Genomic DNA, 18333 nt, shown 5'->3' on the forward strand with positions numbered 1-18333 from the left:
TTAAACGCCTCGTTCAGCCAGAGCCCCGTGCGTTTGTGCGTTTGGTGCCCCCCCTTCCCCTGCCTTATCCTAAAGTATTCTGTCTGTGACATGTAAAACAATTTAAAGCGCCATTTTCCAATATAGGCATTTATAGGCAATTTGGAAATTGAAACGAATCTTTCTATGAAAAGACTGGAACGTTCCAGAGGCCCTTTAAAAGTGCGGTTAGAAAGGCAGTTAAGGGACTCAATGATGGGCTGCAAGCAAACCCAAAGCACAGCCAAATGCGCAGTTCGAAATTTGATATTACCCACTCACCCACAAGTAATGCAGTTTAATGATAATTGCTGCGTGTGTTTTCCTTCTCGGACTAGGGAAACAGGAGAAATACGGACAAAAAAGCTACTCTGAAGAGCTACACCTTCGAAGGGGGAAATAGCTCAGTGGCCAGTTTCGGCTTCCTAGCAAACTTACACGGTGTGTCTGTGGATTCGTTTTTCTCCAGAGTTACTTATAAGAGGAACCTGGAAATCAATTGTCTGGAAGATGGCAGTATGTGTCAAACGAGCGCTGTTCTTGCTGGGAACCCGCAGGGCTCCTTCTTAGAGCAGCCTCGGAACCCTCAAGACCCTCCCGCAACCCCCAGTTCCCAGCGCGGAGCTCCGGCCGCACGCCGTGACCAGCGCCCCACGGCGGGACGGTGGGCTGCCCGGGGCGCGCCGCAGCGCGAGCAGCTTTTATTTGCAGTCACTTTAACGCTCCGTTTCTGGTTCTCTTCCCTTCGAGCGCCCTGCAGCGGAGTGTTAGACAAGCTCTGTCGTCTGTGGGCTCTCACCTCAGAGTCAATATTATCTCAGATGGGCACAATAGACTGGAATGAAAAGCTAATATTGAACCACAGCGGTCCCTGCCCGCGCTGCCGCAATGCCCCCCTTTGTTGCGCAGCCCCGGCAAGCCGCTGGCGGCCAGGCTAAGCTGGGGGCGGCGGCGGTCCGCCTTCTCCTAGTTGCTGCTGGGGGTCCCGGGGTCACTTCGTGCCCAGCGCGGAGGCTAAGGAGGCCCAAGCCGGCTTGGCTCCTGCAGGCCCCCAGAGACTCCCTCGGGGCCCCATCCGCCGCCGTCTCTCCTTCAGCCACCAAGGGCTGGTGGTGAAGCAGAGGGCCCCGCGTGGCCGGGCACCGAGGGGATGCACACGAGCAGAGCCTGGTGTGGACAGTCTCCAGGCTCCAGGGGCCCCAGTAGGTGAGTGTTGGGGGCAGCAGCGTTGGGGAGCTTCAGGGGGCCAGACCAAAGGGCTCATCCTTCCCGGGTGGAGGAGGGCTGGGCCCCGGACAGATGCCCAGGACACCTGTAATTAATGACCTTCAGGGGTGCGGTGAGGTCTTAGCGGGACACGTGGGAGGTGGGGGGGGTGTCCCCATCAGACAGACCCTTTATGGGCATCATGGAAAGCTCCCAGCCCCTGTCCATGCTCCTGTCTTCCGCTAGCTCCATGCAGGCCCCGCAGAGCTAGGGAGGCAGAAGACACAGCAGGAGACCCCCCAGGGTCCCCTGGAAGGCTAGGATGGGAGTTCTGGAGGGGCTTTGGTTTCCTGGCCTGCTGGCACTGGCACTGCTCTGGCCACCAGTAAATATTTCAGGGCTGCTTCCAGTCTCCTGCAGGAGTCTGCCACAGCCCCACAATTCCACCTTACCAGACCTTCAGCTCACTGGGGACAGCAAGGCCACCAAAGGCCCTCCAGTCTTACCTCAGGAAGCAAATGGGGAAGAAAGAGTGCGTAGTGCAGGGGCTGAGGCTGGAGAAACGGGTCTGGAGGAAAAATGGAGACCAGCTTCCTCCCAAGTTATACGCCCAGCACCCATGAACAGGAGGGGTGAAACCAAGTGACTTGGTATAACTTCTCTGAGTCTGTTTTCTCATCTGAAAGAAAGATGAGTATCACGACTCTTTCCCAAACCTGCCATGCCAAAATGTCATGTTCACTGAGATCATGGTTGTGTGTTTCTTTTCTTAAAGCTTGATACAAGGGAGAGGAAATTGTAAATACTCTTCTAAGTCCTCCCTGAATCTTCCCCAAGTTTCAAGGAGAGTTTCTTAGTTCAAAGGAAAACGCCTCAAATTTCCTTTTTTCATCACATGGCATGATTCTCCTTCTAAGCCCCATTCCAGCCCCTGAGTTCAGAAAACTGCCAGGTAGCAGCAGAAGTCCTGGAGAGAAAGGCTGGGGAGGGTGGTATTTCAGAAGCAGTTTGAAGGTGGATTAACGCTGAGAAGCCTGAGGAGCCCCTTATGATGCCAGGAGGACCTGACTCCGAGTTAAGAGGCTATCGGTCTCTTACACAAAGATGCTACAGAGCCCAGCAGAGAGGTCCAAAGGTGGCCCCTGCTTCCCCCTCCGGTTCTTAGACCTCTAGGAGCTACCGGAGCCCAGGGCGGGTGATCTTCTGAGACTCAGCTGTGGGGGCGAATGGAAGGATGTGCTGACGCCCCCTGCACAGCCTCTTCCTTTTCTTCATTATAAACAGCCTTGTAGCAGCTGACACTCTCACTAACCCACACCTAGTCCTGGGAGAGTGCAGGAGAGTCAGAACTGTCTTCATCCGTACTGGAGAGTCTCCTGAACAAGAGCGCCTCTGCCTCCGAATTTCCGTGTCTGTATGCCTATCTGTCCCTTGCCTGTCTCTGCGTGGTCTTAGACGTTCATTTGAAGACAGCTGAGGGCAAAAGAAACTGAGATTCTGTCTCTTTACTTTGAATAGTGAATCGGACTGTGTGTGTATTGAGGGATCAATGTGGTGGAGATAAACCCGACGGCCAGGTCACGCGTGTGGCTCCAGACCTCAAAGCGGAGTTTCTAACTCTGAAACGTTGCATCTCAAAACACATGGATCTCCGGACGTCTGAGACGCAGACGCCCACAGAGCTGCCGCCGACGTCCAGAGGATAGCGCCTCTGCCGCAGAGGCCGGCACCAAGGCGAGACCTTCCCGCTAGGGCTCCGAGCTCCGGAGCGGTTATGCCGAGGGCGCCGCTCCGGGCCGCCTTCATAACACACCGGTTTCCAGTAAAGCCGGAGCAGATCCGGGGGTGTCACATCCCCAGAAGACCCAGGCTGCTCCAAGACGGCTGGGGTCTGCGTACTCGAGGAGAAAGGGTCGAGTCACCAGAACACCATCGAGGAGGCCCAACGGTACACTGTTCCCAGAGTGTGGGGGATAATCAATCTTTACCTCTGCAATTAGCAAGGACCCCTTGGCTCCGGGCGGCCTCGGCCCGCCGCGAGGGGGCGCAAGTCTCGGAGAGCGGCACCCTGCGACTCCTGCCCAGGCGGGGCCAGCGCTGGCCGTCACAGGCCGGACCTTTGAGCCACACGGCGGTCGGGCCGGGGGATCCGGGACCTCAGGCTTGGAGTCGCGGCTGCATTTGTGCGGTAGCTAGCTATCTCCCTGGCACGTGTGATCACGGCCGCCTATCCTTCTTGGACCAGAATCTGTCCCGCCCCTGTCACCCTTCCTCGCCTCCTCGGAAGGAATCCCGGACTCCTAGTGAAGCAGGAATTCGAGCGTGCGTGAGGAACTCTGAAGCTAGAACTGATGCAGGGAGGAGGGACGCATTTCCAAGTCACCCGCTCTCTTCCGCAACCAGTGAGTCTCTTTAGATCGCCCCGGCTTGCATTACGGTCTCGGCGAGACCTTGGAATTGAGATGCAACCCCAGCACTCCTTCCGCGCCCAGGGTGCGGGAGTCGGCTGGTATTGCGGCCGCTCCAGGCACTCGCCACTAGGCGCCGCTGCGCGCTCGCCGATTGGGGCCCTGGGCCGCCGTCGCACGGGCCTGGCGAGAAGGCCTCTGGGGAGGACAGCAGAAAGAGATTTGTCGTAATAATTTTATAACAGTGTTTTCAAGATATCAGTTCTACTTTTCTTTTTCCCACCGACGCCCTACGCGTTCGGAGAGACCAGGCTGACTGAGCATTATAGGGGTCGAAGCGATCCTTATCCCATTTGAGTTCTCCCCAGCTCAGGGCACCTTCCGCATGCCTCGGGCCAGGGAAAGGGCGCACCCTTCCCTGGCTTTCACACTTTCTGCGCCCCACAGCCGGAGCACGATGAGGGCTTTCCAGTACCGGTTCGCTGCAAGGGTCCAAAGTCTGGATATGGCCTGGATATGGCCAAGTGCAGCGGGTGGGCTAACAATAACAACATTTGATGAATGTTAACAGTGTGCTAAGCATAAGATCACTCACTCCTCTCAACAACCGTTAAGACAGCAATATTTCTTTTTCAATGATGAGACAACCAAGGCCCAAGAAGGTGAAAGTCACACAGGTAATGACCCCAGGCAGCCCCTGAGTACCTCTTTGAGTACCACGCACCCACCCCAGATACCTTACAGGCCTAGCACCGGCCCGGTAAGACACTACCATTCTTGTCTTTGAAGCACAGGGCACTTGCAGGAAACTCAGAGCAGATGGTTATCAGAGATCTCCAGGAATTCCTGCCCTTTGATGCCTCCCAGGAGCCAGGAATCCAGGCCTTTCACAGTCCAACATCTCCCTAGGGAAGTTCAGGGGGTCTTTGGGGGAAGCACAGAGAAGCGTGGCTGGAATGTGAGCTGAGCATCAGCTCATGTTTGTACAACTTTATCCTTCAGTCCCTGAAGCCCAGCAACGAGCTGTGGAGGGGGTAAGTAATAACAGCAATGTCAAGGACCGAAGCTAACTTCCATTGTAGTTGACAATGTGCCAGACACACGGTCTAAGCACTTTGCTTTTCTTATCTCAGTGAGCAATCCCAGGGGCCAAGGTACTGTTATTTATTCCCATTTCAGAGAAGAGAAAATAGGGGCAAGAGGGAGGTTAGGTAACTTAACAAACATCATACAGTTAAGCTGTAAATGCATGCCTCTTTTTTGGTGCATGTGGAGCAGATTTATTAAGGGTATCATTACGTACAGGAAAATTCACCCTTCCTAGTGTACAGTTCTATGAGTTTTGAAAAACATATTACAGTCATGTAAGTGCTACCACAGTCAGGAAGTAGAACAGTTCTATCACTTGCCCCAAAGAAGCCACACTGCTTCTCCCCACTGCCTCCCAGGTAGCACTGGAGGCATTTTTACAAAATGAGAGCTGGAGAGGTTTTGGTGCTGCCCAAGGGCACTCAGTAAATGGCAGATCTGGGATTAGAACCTTTGGATGTGCCTGCTAGTCCAGCTGCCCTCATAGTTTAGACTCCTGAGCCTACAGAGCCCCAGGGGCAGCTGGGCCTTGAGGAACACATGGGACAGAGGGGAGGAAGCCCTTGTTTCAAAATCTTCCCACCTCAAACCACACTGCACTTGTACTTAACCAAACTCCCTAGAAGGCCCTAAGAAAAGTGAGCGGCAGCTGTGGTGACTAAGAGTTCAGGGTCCCTGTCCAGACCAGAGTATCCAGTGCCCTGGTGTGCCTCCACCAGCCAGCACAGTTAATGAGTTACTATCCTAGTTAATTCCCCTGCACGTCTGGGCTCCTCAGGTCTGGGTGCATGAATTATCATAGATTACCCAGCTTCCTGGGCTTCTGCACCGCCCCTTGCTCACTGGAAACCCTTTGCTCCTTTGAGGGACCACAGCATTTGGGGCAGAGAAACTGGCAGGCCCTGCTCTCTTCAGGAAGGCAGACAGTAGACCCGGCTACTCCATCACCATTGCCCTTCTGCACTGTCCAGCCAGAGCCCCTGGGGCACAGGGGGCTGCAGGGGGGCAGTTTTCAAAGGGTGGGTGGCCTGCAGTGGATGCCGCATGACCTAAGTTAAACCTCTGCTCTGGCCAACCAACCATCCTGAGGCAGGAAGAAGATGAGTCCTGTCACCAGACTGTCATTTGCTCCTTTAGGACACTTTCCTCATACCACCTGGTAGAAGAGGGGAAAGGTTAAGGGAGTACTGACTACATCTCAGTGCTCCACAGTTTTAAGACAAGGTAACACCGGATACCCTCTCCATATCACTCACCAGGGACATTTCATGGGGGAAGTGTTCAGACATATACTGAATTCCCCTTGTACTCAAGGTCAACAACTTTTATTCCCCTAGCCACGACCAGTAATGCTAACTGTGCCTGTGCAGTTAACAGCCATTCTCTGCCCTGAAGCAAGGCTGGATCTTTTAGTGGTCCCACTTTGCAACCTCAACATTTCAACAACTCAGCCCAGGTGGAGGAGCCTGACCCTCCAGTCTTTTCTCAAAGGCTCATAGGTAGGTGTCCTCTTCTACTTGATGGATCTGGGATCCACAGCCTGCCTAAATTGGATGTTTCCAGCTTCAGAAATTGGAGGGTGACCCCTAGCTCTGCCCTTAGCTTGCTGCCTGTCCATAGCCAAAAGCTCTCCACCCTTCAGGCTCCCTGTTCCCAGGAGTGGCAGGGCCTCTATCCCAATAGCCTAATTGAGGGAGGAATTTCCAATTCGGAGACAGTATTTTGGGGGAACAGTTGTTCAGGCCCAGGGAGGTGCATCTGCAAATATATCCCCATCCCAAGGACCTGTATCTAATGCTCAGAATCTTTGGCCCTGGAAAGAAAGAGGGGGCAAATCAAGACCACTTGGAACCACATAGTGTCAATACCAGGTCAGGGCCCCAGTCTAGAGGTGATGTGGCAGAGGTGCAAAGCCTAAAGGGGAGGCAACATTCTCCCACTATGAAGGTAAAGCTGAGGCTCACACCTAATGCTGTGTGAATGTGAGCACCTGTGTGCCCTCAACGGTGTTGGGGTGGGCAGTGAAGATGATCTCTGCCAGCTCCCCACTAATCTCCGAAAAACTCCAGAAAACGTTGCTCTTAATTCATGTCTTTGCAGAATGGTTTCCTGAAAGAGGTGTTTAGACCCCCCAACACTGTATTTGGAATAAAATGGAGAAGTGGACACACACATAAATACACAGCAGATGGAACCAAGGAAGGAAAGGGGGTAGGCTGGGAAGTGTGGAGCATGTCCTAAGGCTGGACCTCGGGCTGTTGGGTCTGGTGGCCTTGCAGCCTTGCTCACATAGACTTCACTCTTCTCCCCACTCCCAATCCACTTCTGCTGGGTCTCACTGTAACCTAGTCACCAAATACAGGGATCTCGTCCTTCTTAGGAGAAATAACAGGATCTTGGGAGTAATAGATTTAAAGAACGCTAGATTTTTTTTATCATTAATTGTAAACATACAAAAATACCTGCTGTTACTTTACTTTAGAAGATTGTAATTGGCAAAAAGAAAAAAAAAAGAGGAGGCTGATGAATAGATAATAGATCTTTAACCACCAATAAACAGAGAGCAGCGCCAGCAGCCTGGGGGATGTGATCATAATTATGCTGATACCTGAGCCAATGGGGACGAGGGAACTCAGCCCTAAAATCATCCCAAAACCGAAGGCAAGCTCGAAAATGCGGACACGGCCCCGGACTGGAGACTCAAAACGCAGTCTCTAGTTTTGAGTCCTGGGTTTGCACAGCAACTCGCCCCTAGGACAACAGATGGCAGAATAATAATAGAAATAATAATAATAGCAGCAGCAATAATAACAATGACAACACTATCTAAAATAGCTGCAATGGAACTATAATAATAGAGTCGCACCACACTGGGCTCTCCCCTGACCTTGGGGTCTCCGTCCCAGATATTCCAGAAGGAACTATTTGGGGGAAAGAGGTGAGCACCCTTCCAGACAGAAAAACCGCAAGACTGGTAGGCGAGAGAGGGCTCCAGTTGGAAGCCCACAACTCCCTCAGGGTTGAGGCTTCTGGCTCCCGACTCAACTTGCAAACGAATGAGCCGGGTCAAGGATCGCTAACGCACAGATCCTGGGACATCGAGGCTATGCGCGGTTGGAAGGGTGGAAGGACCCTCCCCAACTCATCCCAGGCTCCCTCCTAGCCTAGGAAAATGCTGGGAGTTTTGCCGAGAGTGGGGACCAGTATAACAGGACAGCACGTTTAATCCTCGCGGGGAACCAGCCCCCGCCCGCTTACCTTCAAGGTGCTCCAGGGGCGATCCTAGTTGCAGGACGCGGGGCTGCGGGTGGCAGCATGGCAGAGCGTTAGGCGTAAGGAATGTTGTCCGTTTGTCGGTCTGTCCTATCAGCTTGGGCGCTGCAGGCTCGGGATCCAGGGGCCCGCAGCGGAGGCGGCGCGGGCCGGGACTCTGCAGGGACTCGGGAGCCCCTGAGGGAGTGGTGGTGGTGCTGGTGGTAGTGAAGGAGGAGGCAGTGGCTGAGCGGGAGGAGGTGGGGAAAGAGGAGGAGGAAGAAGAGGAGGAGGAGAAAAAGGAAGAGGAGGAGGAGAAGAAGAAACCGGAGGAAGTGGAGGAGGCGAAAGAGGAGGAGAAGCCGCAGCGGGCGCCGCGCGAGCGAGTGAGCTGGGAGCGCGGGGCGAGGGCGCGGAGAGGCCGGGCGGCCTTGCGGGAGGCGGGAGGCACGGCCCAGGCTGCGGCGCCGACTCCGTTCCACCTCGGCCCAGATCCAGGCCTCCGGGTTCCCAGGCGCTCGCTTCCCTCTGACGCACTTTAAAGAGTCTCCCCCCCTTCCACCTCAGGGCGAGTAATAGCGACCAATCATCAAGCCATTTACCAGGCTTCGGAGGAAGCTGTTTATGTGATCCCCGCACTAATTAGGCTCATGAACTAACAAATCGTTTGCACAACTTGTGAAGAAGCGAACACTTCCATGGATTGTCCTTGGACTTAGGGCGCCCTGCCCGCCTTTTGCAGAGGAGAAAAAACTTTTTTTGCCTCCCCCAAGAAACTTCCCCACCCCTCCTCCCTGCCTCTAACTCTGATCCCCCCACGCCATCTCGCAAAAAAAAAAAAAAATCACCCCAATCCACGCCTGCAAATTCTTCTGGAAGGATTTTTTTCCCCCTCTCTCTAGGTTGGGCGCGTTTGGTGCAAGATTCTCGGGATTCTTAACTCCCTCTCCCTCCCCCCACCTCTCCTTTTTCCTTTCCTTTCTTTCTTCCTTTCCTCCCCCCATCCCCCGCCCCCACCCCCACCCCAAACAAACGAGTCCCCAATTCTCCACCGTCCTCGCCGCGGGCAGCGGGCGGCGGAGTCAGCGCGCTGCGGTCGCCGGGAGCGGGGAGCCCTGAGCGCCAGCTCCTCCGCGCAGCATGTTCCAGCCGGCGCCCAAGCGCTGCTTCACCATCGAGTCGCTGGTGGCCAAGGACAGTCCCCTGCCCGCCTCTCGCTCAGAAGACCCCATCCGTCCTGCCGCGCTCAGCTACGCCAACTCCAGCCCCATAAATCCGTTTCTCAACGGCTTCCACTCGGCTGCAGCGGCCGCTGCCGGTAGGGGAGTCTATTCCAACCCGGACTTGGTCTTCGCCGAGGCGGTCTCGCACCCGCCCAACCCCGCTGTGCCAGTGCACCCGGTGCCACCACCGCACGCCCTGGCCGCCCACCCCCTGCCCTCCTCGCACTCGCCACACCCCCTCTTCGCCTCGCAGCAGCGGGACCCGTCCACCTTTTACCCCTGGCTCATCCACCGCTACCGATATCTGGGTCATCGCTTCCAAGGTACGTGCCACGTCGCGGGACTGCAGCGTGCCGCTCCCGCCGAATCCTTCACTACCCCGGCCTGCTCCAGGTGGGCACTTGGGAAGGCTTGCGCTGAGGTTGCTCTGGCTTGCGGGCCCGCGCCCGGTTGGGAAACTGAGCAGCGCGGGGCCCAGGCATGGTGTTGATTCTCCGTCTCCGAAGGTGCGGCCGGTTTGGAATGCTGGCCTGCGGGCTTCTTGACCCTTTGGGAAGGGGTACGGACTGAGAAGTTGTCCCCGAGAGCGTTCGGGTCAGGGGAGGCTGGGACAGCCTGCTCTGTGTGCCTACCTGCCAGGGACCCACGAGCCCACAGAGTCCAGATTCCAGGTCCCCTGGGCGATGCCCGCGGCCGTTCTGGTTCCGAGGGGCACGGACGCAGCCAGGCCACCAGGTTTGCCTTCGACTGCTTTCGACCCTGTACGCCATGCACTTCACGACTTATTGGTCTTCGACCCTCTTCCGGAAACGAGGGGACTCTCGTGTCTCCTGACCAAAGAATGGGAGTCTATTTTTTCCCCTGCTTTTCTGAGGCCCAGGGAGGGGCGGGAACCCGCGCGGGTGGAAAGCTTCGGAGCCCCTCATTCCGGCGGAGAACTGCTTAACTGGGCCCGGAGCGGCCGCGGTGGGAAGGCAGGTTCCGTCTGGGTTTTGTTTTTCTTTCTTTTGAAAGAAACGAACTAGGTCAGGAGACTGCTGGGAGGAGAAGATGTTTTGGTGTTTTCATTTCTTGGGATATTTTTGATTTGTTTGTTTTTCTCTGGGTGGGGAGTAGGCGGGAAGTCAAAACTTGAAAAAAGGGATAGTTTACAGATCTGAGTCGGTAAAAGATCTACCTCTGGCGGCAGCCGATCAATACCCGGCGGCTTGTCCATTCCTTAACCCTTTGCGTTCTTGCCAGAGCATGGAGTCCAGTAGATGTCAATTAAAAAAAAAAAGAAAGAAAGAACCCAAAGCCAAACCAGATCCTTTCCCCCTTGCTCTTGGACTGGATTTGCCTCCATTTCTCCCTGCACAGTTAGTTTGTTTTTCTTTGTTTGGGTTTTCAGTGAACCGATTTCCTACTCTAACGCGTGTATCTGAAACTCTCCTGGTTTGCTCGAAAAGTTTAGGGCTCCCCTTGCTCATTCTCTGCCAGCCGCGGTCTTGGTCCCGCTATCAGATCCGGAGCACCCGTGACTGTGCCGGCCGCAGACAGTCCCAGCGGGGCCTGCCATTCGGCAGCCCCTGGGTTTCGATCCCTTCCTTCGGGTCTCTCTCTTCTAGTTCTCCGGAGCCGGGTCCTGGAGAGGCGGCAGCAAGAGAAGCCGGGCACGCACGCCCGCGAGGTTTCTGTCCCGGTCCGGCTGCAACGACTCGCTGGGTCTCTGTACTTCCCCAGAAGGGAAGACAATTTTTAAACTAAACTCTGGATAGCAGGCCACCGCCTTTCTACTTTGGGTCAAAGTTCCCCGAGAGGTTAGAAAGAAGAGAAAGCTATTTCTTTGGGTTCGTGGGCGCCAATCCCGGATCAGGCTCTTTGGCGTATCCCTCCGGTACCCTGGGGCCGGGTGCGGAGGTGGTGAGTTCCGCGGCTGCGGAGCTCCCAGAGGTCAGGGAACTGCTGCCCCTGACCGGGGAACTGCTGGTTGGGTGCCGCACAGTTGGAGCCCTAGAGGTCCAGGTCTGGTAGCTGGGCCAGCGTACCTTTCGTGTGCTGCGGGAGAACCACCAGCCCCTGCAGGCCGAGCAGCGCGGGCTACGCGGAGTCTCGGAGCGCAGTGCCAGGCTAGCCCGGCTCGGGAGAAGCCTGCGCCTCCGGCTAGATCGGCCTCCCTAATGGGACTTCTGCTGTGCCCCCTGCAGGAAACGACACAAGCCCTGAGAGTTTTCTTTTGCACAATGCGCTGGCCAGAAAGCCGAAGCGAATCCGAACCGCCTTCTCCCCGTCCCAGCTTCTAAGGCTGGAACACGCCTTCGAGAAGAATCACTACGTGGTGGGCGCGGAAAGGAAGCAGCTGGCACACAGCCTCAGCCTCACGGAAACTCAGGTGAGCGTGGCCCAGGCACAAGAGACCTATCGTGGGCCTCCACTCCCAATCTGGCACCCAGCAAGCGGTAAGTGTAGAGCTCCCAGCGGGCCTTTGGCGAAAGTCCTGGTGGCTGGTTCCACGCTTGGGTTCGGGATTTATGTTTGAAGGTTGCTGGCTTTGTTGGGCTCCAGCAAGGGGCTGGAAGAGCCGACCCACTCCAGGTTCTGGGGTGATGTGCTGAGTTCTTTCGTCCATCTGGATGTGCTCTGTAGCTCCTGGCTAAGACAGCTCTGCACTTTTAGTGAGACTTTTGGTGAGAATGTGGTTATCTAGTTGGGGTCAAAGAAGAGGGATATAACAGTGGGGTGTTTGGGGCTCCGGGTTGGAGAGGGCAGAATGTGCGTTCAGGGAAGAGTTTTGGGTCACTCCTGGTCCATGGCTCACGCTCTGGGCCCCACTTACTTCCCTTAAGGGAATGGGAGAGGCGGAAGGTGGAGGCCAGGAATAAGGGGTACACCCTAAATTGGAGAAATAAAACTGGAAGGCTGCAGAGAGGATCTGCCTGGGGGAGGGTCCTAAGGCATGCCTGGCTTGGGGTTGTCCTAGGGTGGGGAGGAGGCTCAGGGCTACAGTAGGCGCTACAGTAAGTGGATCCGCAGGACAGGGTCAAAGTTCCTAGTAAACAGTACCGTTTTCGGGGCACATTAAGTTGTAACACTTTTCCTGCGCACTGCACGAAGGTCGAGCCTTTTGTTTTAAAATGTCCTCCCCTACCCTGAAACTGAGGAGGGCCTCGCGCGTTTGTGCCGGGCAGCACAAGGAACGCCGGGCTGATTTCTCCCGGACAGCCAAGGCGGCGGTGGTCTTTGTCCGCCTCGCTGCCCACGCTGCCTGGAGTCTTTGTGTGCGTGTCAAGCCCGGAGCGCACTGACGCGCGCCTTGGGCAAGAGCCGGGAAGAAATGAACCATCCTCCCCCTCAATTAGCAAACTCAAAGCAAATTAAATTCAGCCTTGTTCCCGCTCGGCTTTTTCACTGGGCACTTTGGGGGACTGGGGCATTCGGGGAGAGCAAGTCAAGACTGCCTGGTGTTCTCAGAGGAGGTAGTGGAGCGGACCTCAGGGGTTCAGGGATTGGGACTGGGCAGGGGTACTGCTGTCTACACAGGACTGGCTATGTGTCTGGGAGGTGTAGTCACCACCATCTCCCTTACCTGTACCTCACTGCTGAGAAACTTAGACAGTGTTACTGTCTGGCCCCCAAATGGGGACCTACTACCCAGCTTTCCCAAGGGGCCATGGGATGGCAGCCGACTCCCACCTCATTTGGTGCAGACCTCTAGCAAGGCTTTGGTGACACCAAGCCGCCAGCCCCACCCTAGTGGGAAGTGATGTGACTAGTTCTAATGTTGACCCTGGCCAGTTCTGGGGCTGGTTAGGAGGAAAGAAGAGAGGACTCACTCTGGTCTCCCTCATCACATATTCAGTTTCTCTCTTACTTCCTGTCTACCCTGCCATCTTTCAGAAGCTTTCACTTTTGAGCCGCCTTTCCTAGCTAGAAAGGTACAGCTGGGTTGGTCCCGAGGCTTGTACAGTCCACAGTCCTCCAGCCCCCCTCTCACTCCTGCTCACCTATGAGAGTCTCCACCAAGGAGGAGGAAGCTCAGACAAACCCTGATCCTCTACCTAGGGTCCCAGCCAGGCATAGGAGGCGCTATATTTAGGAACAACCGCCCAGACCAGCAGAAAATAGAAAGCACATTGGGCCTCCAGGAAAGCTTACAGCAGCCTCGGACCTGGTCTTTCTCCAAAACACTTTTGCTGGGGGGAGTTAGGGACATGTCTCCCTTTACTTTTCATTACTTATTATTTTATAGGGATTTTCCATGCTTTGCAGGGCCTTGGCTGTCCATAGAGTATGGGTGGGCTGAGTAAGAAGGGGCTCAGGGCACTCCGGGCAGTGGGGCTTTGGGAAAGGTTCCCAGGAGGGTGCAAAAGGGCAGGTAGCCAGGCCTCCTGCCTGTCATGCACTAAGGGCCCTGTTCCCTGAGGAACGGCCAAGAGGAGGCCAGACCTTAGGATATGCATCTGGGTGCTGGGCCTTTGCTCTGTCTGGGATGGTTGTCTGGACTAGGCAAAGGGATTGAGCACTTGGGAGGAGCGCTCAGTGAAAGAGCTAACGTGCCCCACTGGCCTCTCACTTACAGGTAAAAGTATGGTTTCAGAATCGGAGAACGAAGTTCAAAAGGCAGAAGTTGGAGGAAGAAGGCTCAGATTCGCAACAAAAGAAAAAAGGAACGCACCATATTAACCGGTGGAGAATCGCCACCAAGCAGGCGAGTCCGGAGGAAATAGATGTGACCTCAGATGATTAAAAACACAAACCTAACCCCACGGACACGGACAACACGAAGCAAAAACAGAGACAGGGAGAGGAGGAGGAGAAGAAGAAACCTACAAAACAAAAACAAACCACACACACATTCACCGAGAAAGGGAGAGGGAACCGTGGGAGCGGCATCGCAGAGCGAAGACTTTGGGCACAGGGTCCGGATCTGAGGCCGCACGGAGATGGCAGAGGACTGAGGCTCCTTCATCAACATGCAACCCTCATCTAAAGAGGCAGCTGAGTGAGTGAGTGAGTGAGACAGACAGAGAGAAGGAGAGAGGGAGGCAAATGTGGGGAGGGAGAGAGAGACAGAGACGTCCAAATGTGGAAAGCTGAACGTGCGCTCTGACAAGGGGAGCTGTCAGTCAAATATTGAACCCGCAAGACAAGATGATTGGCAGGTATTTCGTTTATCACAGTCCACTAAAAAAATGATAATAATGATGATGATAAAAAAGCAAACCACCCAACCAGGCACAGTACTATTTATTTTGCACTTCACAGTGTTTACCCCCCCATCTTTGAAAATAATGAGTAATAACAAATGAAAATTCCGTATCTAGCCCCATCCCACACCTGTTTCAAAATCTTGACTTGCATGTAGCAGTTTTTGGGCAAATGGTGTCTAAAGACCAAAAATGAATTGTAATTTTCCTTTTAAAGACAGGTTCTATGTGCTTTTCATTTTGATTTATTTTCCGAGAAATGTGCAGTCTGTAAACACTTTTTGATACCTTCTGATGTCAAAGTGATTGTGAAAGCTAAATGAAGTAGGCTCAATGATAGTGGTCCTCTTACAGAGAAACGGGGAGCAGGACGGGGGGGCTGGGGGTGGTGGGGGGAGGGTGCCCACAAGAAGAGACAGGACTTACACTGAAAAAAATTGCTAAATTAAGTAAATTTCTTGGACATTCCCTTTCCTAACATCCTGAGGCTTTAAACCAGGAAGTAAACTTCTCATTTTAGCGGTTGGAGAAATTGGCTGAGTTCAACCATTCACTGTAATGGACATTCCAAACTTTAAATCTAGCTGTTGCAAAAACTGAAGGACTAGTTATCGGGGATGATGTTAAGTGTGGCCAAGCACACGGCAAGTTTTGAAGCACTGAGTTTCTATTTCAAGATCAGAGACTTACTAAAAAGAGTGACAAATGCTTCCTTCATGTCTTCTATACCAGAATGTAAATATTTTTGTGTTTTGTGTTAATTTGTTAGAATTCTAACACACTATATACTTCCAAGAAGTATGTCAATGTCAATATTTTGTCAATAAAGATTTATCAATATGCCCTCAGAGTAGTCGTCTTGCAAAATTGAAGTGGATCTTTATAAATGTATCTCAATAATTTGAGTGTGGTCCTTCTCCACCTAGCTCAAGAAACTCAGGGTTCCCACCCACAAAAGGGGCCAGACTGATAGATTCTGAGGCATTTTAAAGAGTGATGACGACTGGAGAAGAGAGATTAGGAAAACTTAAGTCCTTCAGAAAAGGGATGTGAGAAAAGTTTTTCCAACCAGACCTTTGCCCGTTGCGTGCCCTACTGAGGGAGTTTAGTTTGAACTTCAGGGTAAAAATGCTTACTTAATTTCTGTTTTGTTTTGTTGTTGTTGTCCTTAAATCAGGATATATAGTTACGCATCAAAGAATATATTCCCCGAGGATTAGGGAAACCAGCAGAATCAGAATCCTGGAACTTTGAAACTTTGTTTCTGATTTCAACCCCCAAAGCCCAAGTCTCTTCTTTCTTTCTCTCTCTGGCCTCAAACTGTGGAAGGTGAGGAGACAAGCCCAAGGTCCTGGCAGCCTTATAAGGGAAGCCTTCTGAGAAACCTTCAACTCTTTAATTTTAACATTAAAGAAAAAGTTGTAATCAGTCTTGGAGGAAACTTAGCTTTTTTCCCTCCCTTCTTCCCCCTTCTGGGGGTACGAGGTTGTTTTTGCATGCTTCATTTGCTTCTTATCCTGATAGGCTGCATTAATCAGTTTTATTTCCATTGATAGAGAAACCTCGTCTGTTCTGTTCGAGCTACAAAGCGTCCTGCGAGCTTTTGTGAAAGTGCAAATCAGTTTAAGCAATTATCATACCAGGAATATGAAGGGGAGAGAGGAGGCCTTGCCCAGTGGTCTCCTTTAATCTCTTAATCCACAGATCCAGGGGGGCTGCCTGGACATAATTTAGGACAATCTCCCCACCCTTTACACTGTGATAAGGCCAAGTTACAATGCAGGGCAAAAATACAAGCTTTGTTAACATCCTGCCTTGAAAAGTTAAGATTAGACATTCCGTGCACGTGTGGGGACTATAGGGCACTATGGAAATTTTTTTCTTTCTTTTTCTTCCTCCCCTTCTCCAAAGTAGAATTCATTCTCAGCTTCTCTCTCTGTTTTCCCCCTCTATTTCTGCTGTTTCCCCCCTTTTCTCTGTCTCTGTCCTGTGGAACTCTGGCTGCTCATGATACATTTTCACACAGACCCCTCTTAGAAAGTGTATTGTTTTTGGGTGGGGGGATGCTGCTTCAGGGAGATGCCAGGGTTAGAGGAGGGGGTGGCCTCAGAAGACCTGGGTTTGCCTCTAGACGGGAGAGGCACAACCTAGGTATCCCTAACACTCAAGCGGGGCTTTGAGCTACTTGGGCAGGGTGACCCTCAGCCTTGGTTAGCCATGCTGAGCGCCTTGCCAAGTGTGGTGGCAGCTCATTCCTTTCCTTTAAGGAAGTACAAGTCACCTTTTCCTTCCACCCAACTTCTAAAACTCAGAATGCCCCTGAACTCTGTCCCGTTAAAATTCAGATTTGCCATTTACAGAAAAATTTCCTGTCTTGATAAAAGGCTAATTTCTGCAGAAACCATATACTTCATTCTTTTTAAGTATAAGAAAAGGGGGGTGGTGGTGAAGATTTTTTTTTTTTTTGGTAAACGTCCTATGTAGTGTAACAGCAATAAAAATCATCAGAGAATACCATTAGCTTTGAAAAAAAAAAAAACTAAAAGCTTTATTACAAACCAAGCTTTGAAAATAGGGGGGATTAGGCGGCTGAAAGGGTCCCACAATGGTAAGAAGAAAAGGTTTCATGCTAATGAGGTTAATGCCCTTTGTATCTCAGGCCTCCACATCTTCATTACGCGCTATCTCCGACTGCACGGAGCGGCTCAGAGAGTCGCAATCCACTCCAACGCCCCCCTTCCCGGCCCAAAGAAGGATTTGATAGCAGCTCTGTTCAAACTAGATAATTATATCTTTTCAAGTCGGAATTAAGATAAAGAAAGTGAAGCAGAGGCGGCTCGCCTTGATCCACTGCAAACAAATTTGGCGCACTTTCGAGTCCTTCCCCCCCGCCTCAAAAAGGCAGGACAGTCAGCTTATTAGCCGCTCGTTTGCTTTATTAATTCATCTATTTAAAGTGGCAGGATTAGAGCGTCTAATGTGGACGCGGGCTGCCGTGTCGCTGAGGAATATAAATATTTGCGAGATGCCATCCCACGATGACTATCTGGGCGCGGGGCAGAGCGCGCGGGCTCCTGTGCCCCGCTGCTGCGTCCCCTTCGCAGCTGCGCGTGCTGAGCTGGAGCCCTCTGGACAGGGATGCGTGAGAGCCTTGGGGCCGGCCTCGGTCTGCGCGCCTCTGGTGTCACATGGCTACCAGGCCCGGATACCCTCAGGGCAGGACTCTGTGTTCCTCCGGGCATGCCGACAACTATACGCACGTTGGCATGTGTCCTGGCTGTGACTCCGAGTGGGGATGTAGGTTACAAGTTTGATTCACCTTCTAGTCCCTTGATTATTCCTAGGCCTTCCCTATGCGTCCCCCTGTGCCAAGTGGATGTTCTGGAGAGGCACGGGTTCTCAGTTTGCGTTGCTGTGAGAGGGTCACACGGACTATACAACTCATGTGTGCTGCGACTACCTTCTCCTGCGAGGCGCACGTGGGGTCCGTGTGTGTTTCCCGATCTGGACCCCTATTCCTCCGAGAAGGAGCCAGAAACTCCCGGGGTGGGAAAAGCCTCGGACCTCCGGACAGTTACTTGTTCCTGGCTCTCGTTCTGGGTGTCCGGGGCTCTCAGCAACCTCTGACTCTGCTCCTGGCAGCCAAGCCGAGCCGGAGCGGGCGCGTTGGCCACCGCCCGGAACCTGCAGGGCCACTTTTGTGCAATGGGCGGATTGTGCCGCTCGTAGAGCCCTGCCAAGCAGGCCGGGCAGAAAGGGGGCTCGGGCCTGCTCGCGGCTTTGGAAACCTCGGCTCCTCCCCGTCCCCGCCTCGAGTCGCAGGAAACAAAGTCCAGGACATACAGGCCGGTTGGGAAGGGACTCGGGCGGCTGAGAGGCTTGGCCAGGGCTCCCCGCTCCGTGGAGGAGGTGGGAGGGGGGAGTCTAAAAGCTGCGCTACCCACACGTGGG

General features: G+C 53.4%; 2 protein-coding genes across 3 annotated transcripts in view; one reads left to right on the forward strand and one right to left on the reverse strand.

The window, feature by feature from the left end:
* LOC128581137 (uncharacterized) overlaps window positions 1-8797 on the reverse strand; it is a 53706-nt gene extending 44909 nt beyond the window's left edge. Inside the window, exons 1-2 of the mRNA XM_053583521.1 lie at window positions 8793-8797; window positions 7980-8509 (exon numbers count right to left, since the gene is read on the reverse strand). Coding sequence (XP_053439496.1) covers window positions 7980-8509; window positions 8793-8797 — 535 coding nt within the window. The remainder of the gene's footprint in view (window positions 1-7979; window positions 8510-8792) is intronic.
* EMX2 (empty spiracles homeobox 2) lies at window positions 8503-15230 on the forward strand. Of its 2 annotated transcripts, XM_053585530.1 has the most exons (3): window positions 8503-9519; window positions 11383-11567; window positions 13755-15230. In XM_053585530.1, the coding sequence occupies exons 1-3, from the start codon at window positions 9114-9116 to the stop codon at window positions 13920-13922; spliced, it is 759 nt and encodes a 252-aa protein (XP_053441505.1). In that variant the 5' UTR covers window positions 8503-9113; the 3' UTR covers window positions 13923-15230. The 2 variants fall into 2 exon arrangements, with proteins under 2 accessions (XP_053441505.1, XP_053441506.1); XM_053585531.1 differs by lacking the exon at window positions 11383-11567 and having other exon boundaries at window positions 13755-13858.
* The last annotated feature ends 3103 nt before the right edge of the window (window positions 15231-18333 follow it).

This window comes from Nycticebus coucang, chromosome 3 (assembly GCF_027406575.1).
Source record: "Nycticebus coucang isolate mNycCou1 chromosome 3, mNycCou1.pri, whole genome shotgun sequence".
Classification (NCBI taxonomy): domain Eukaryota; kingdom Metazoa; phylum Chordata; class Mammalia; order Primates; family Lorisidae; genus Nycticebus; species Nycticebus coucang.

What these genes read in the sequence shown, in the direction of transcription:
- EMX2 (XM_053585530.1), top strand. Translation starts at nt 9,114, where the DNA reads ATGTTCCAGCCGGCGCCCAAGCGCTGCTTCACCATCGAGTCGCTGGTG. An exon ending in TCTGGGTCATCGCTTCCAAG is followed by an intron (nt 9,520 to 11,382) that starts GTACGTGCCACG and finishes TGCCCCCTGCAG; the next exon opens with GAAACGACACAAGCCCTGAG. An exon ending in TCAGCCTCACGGAAACTCAG is followed by an intron (nt 11,568 to 13,754) that starts GTGAGCGTGGCC and finishes TCTCACTTACAG; the next exon opens with GTAAAAGTATGGTTTCAGAA.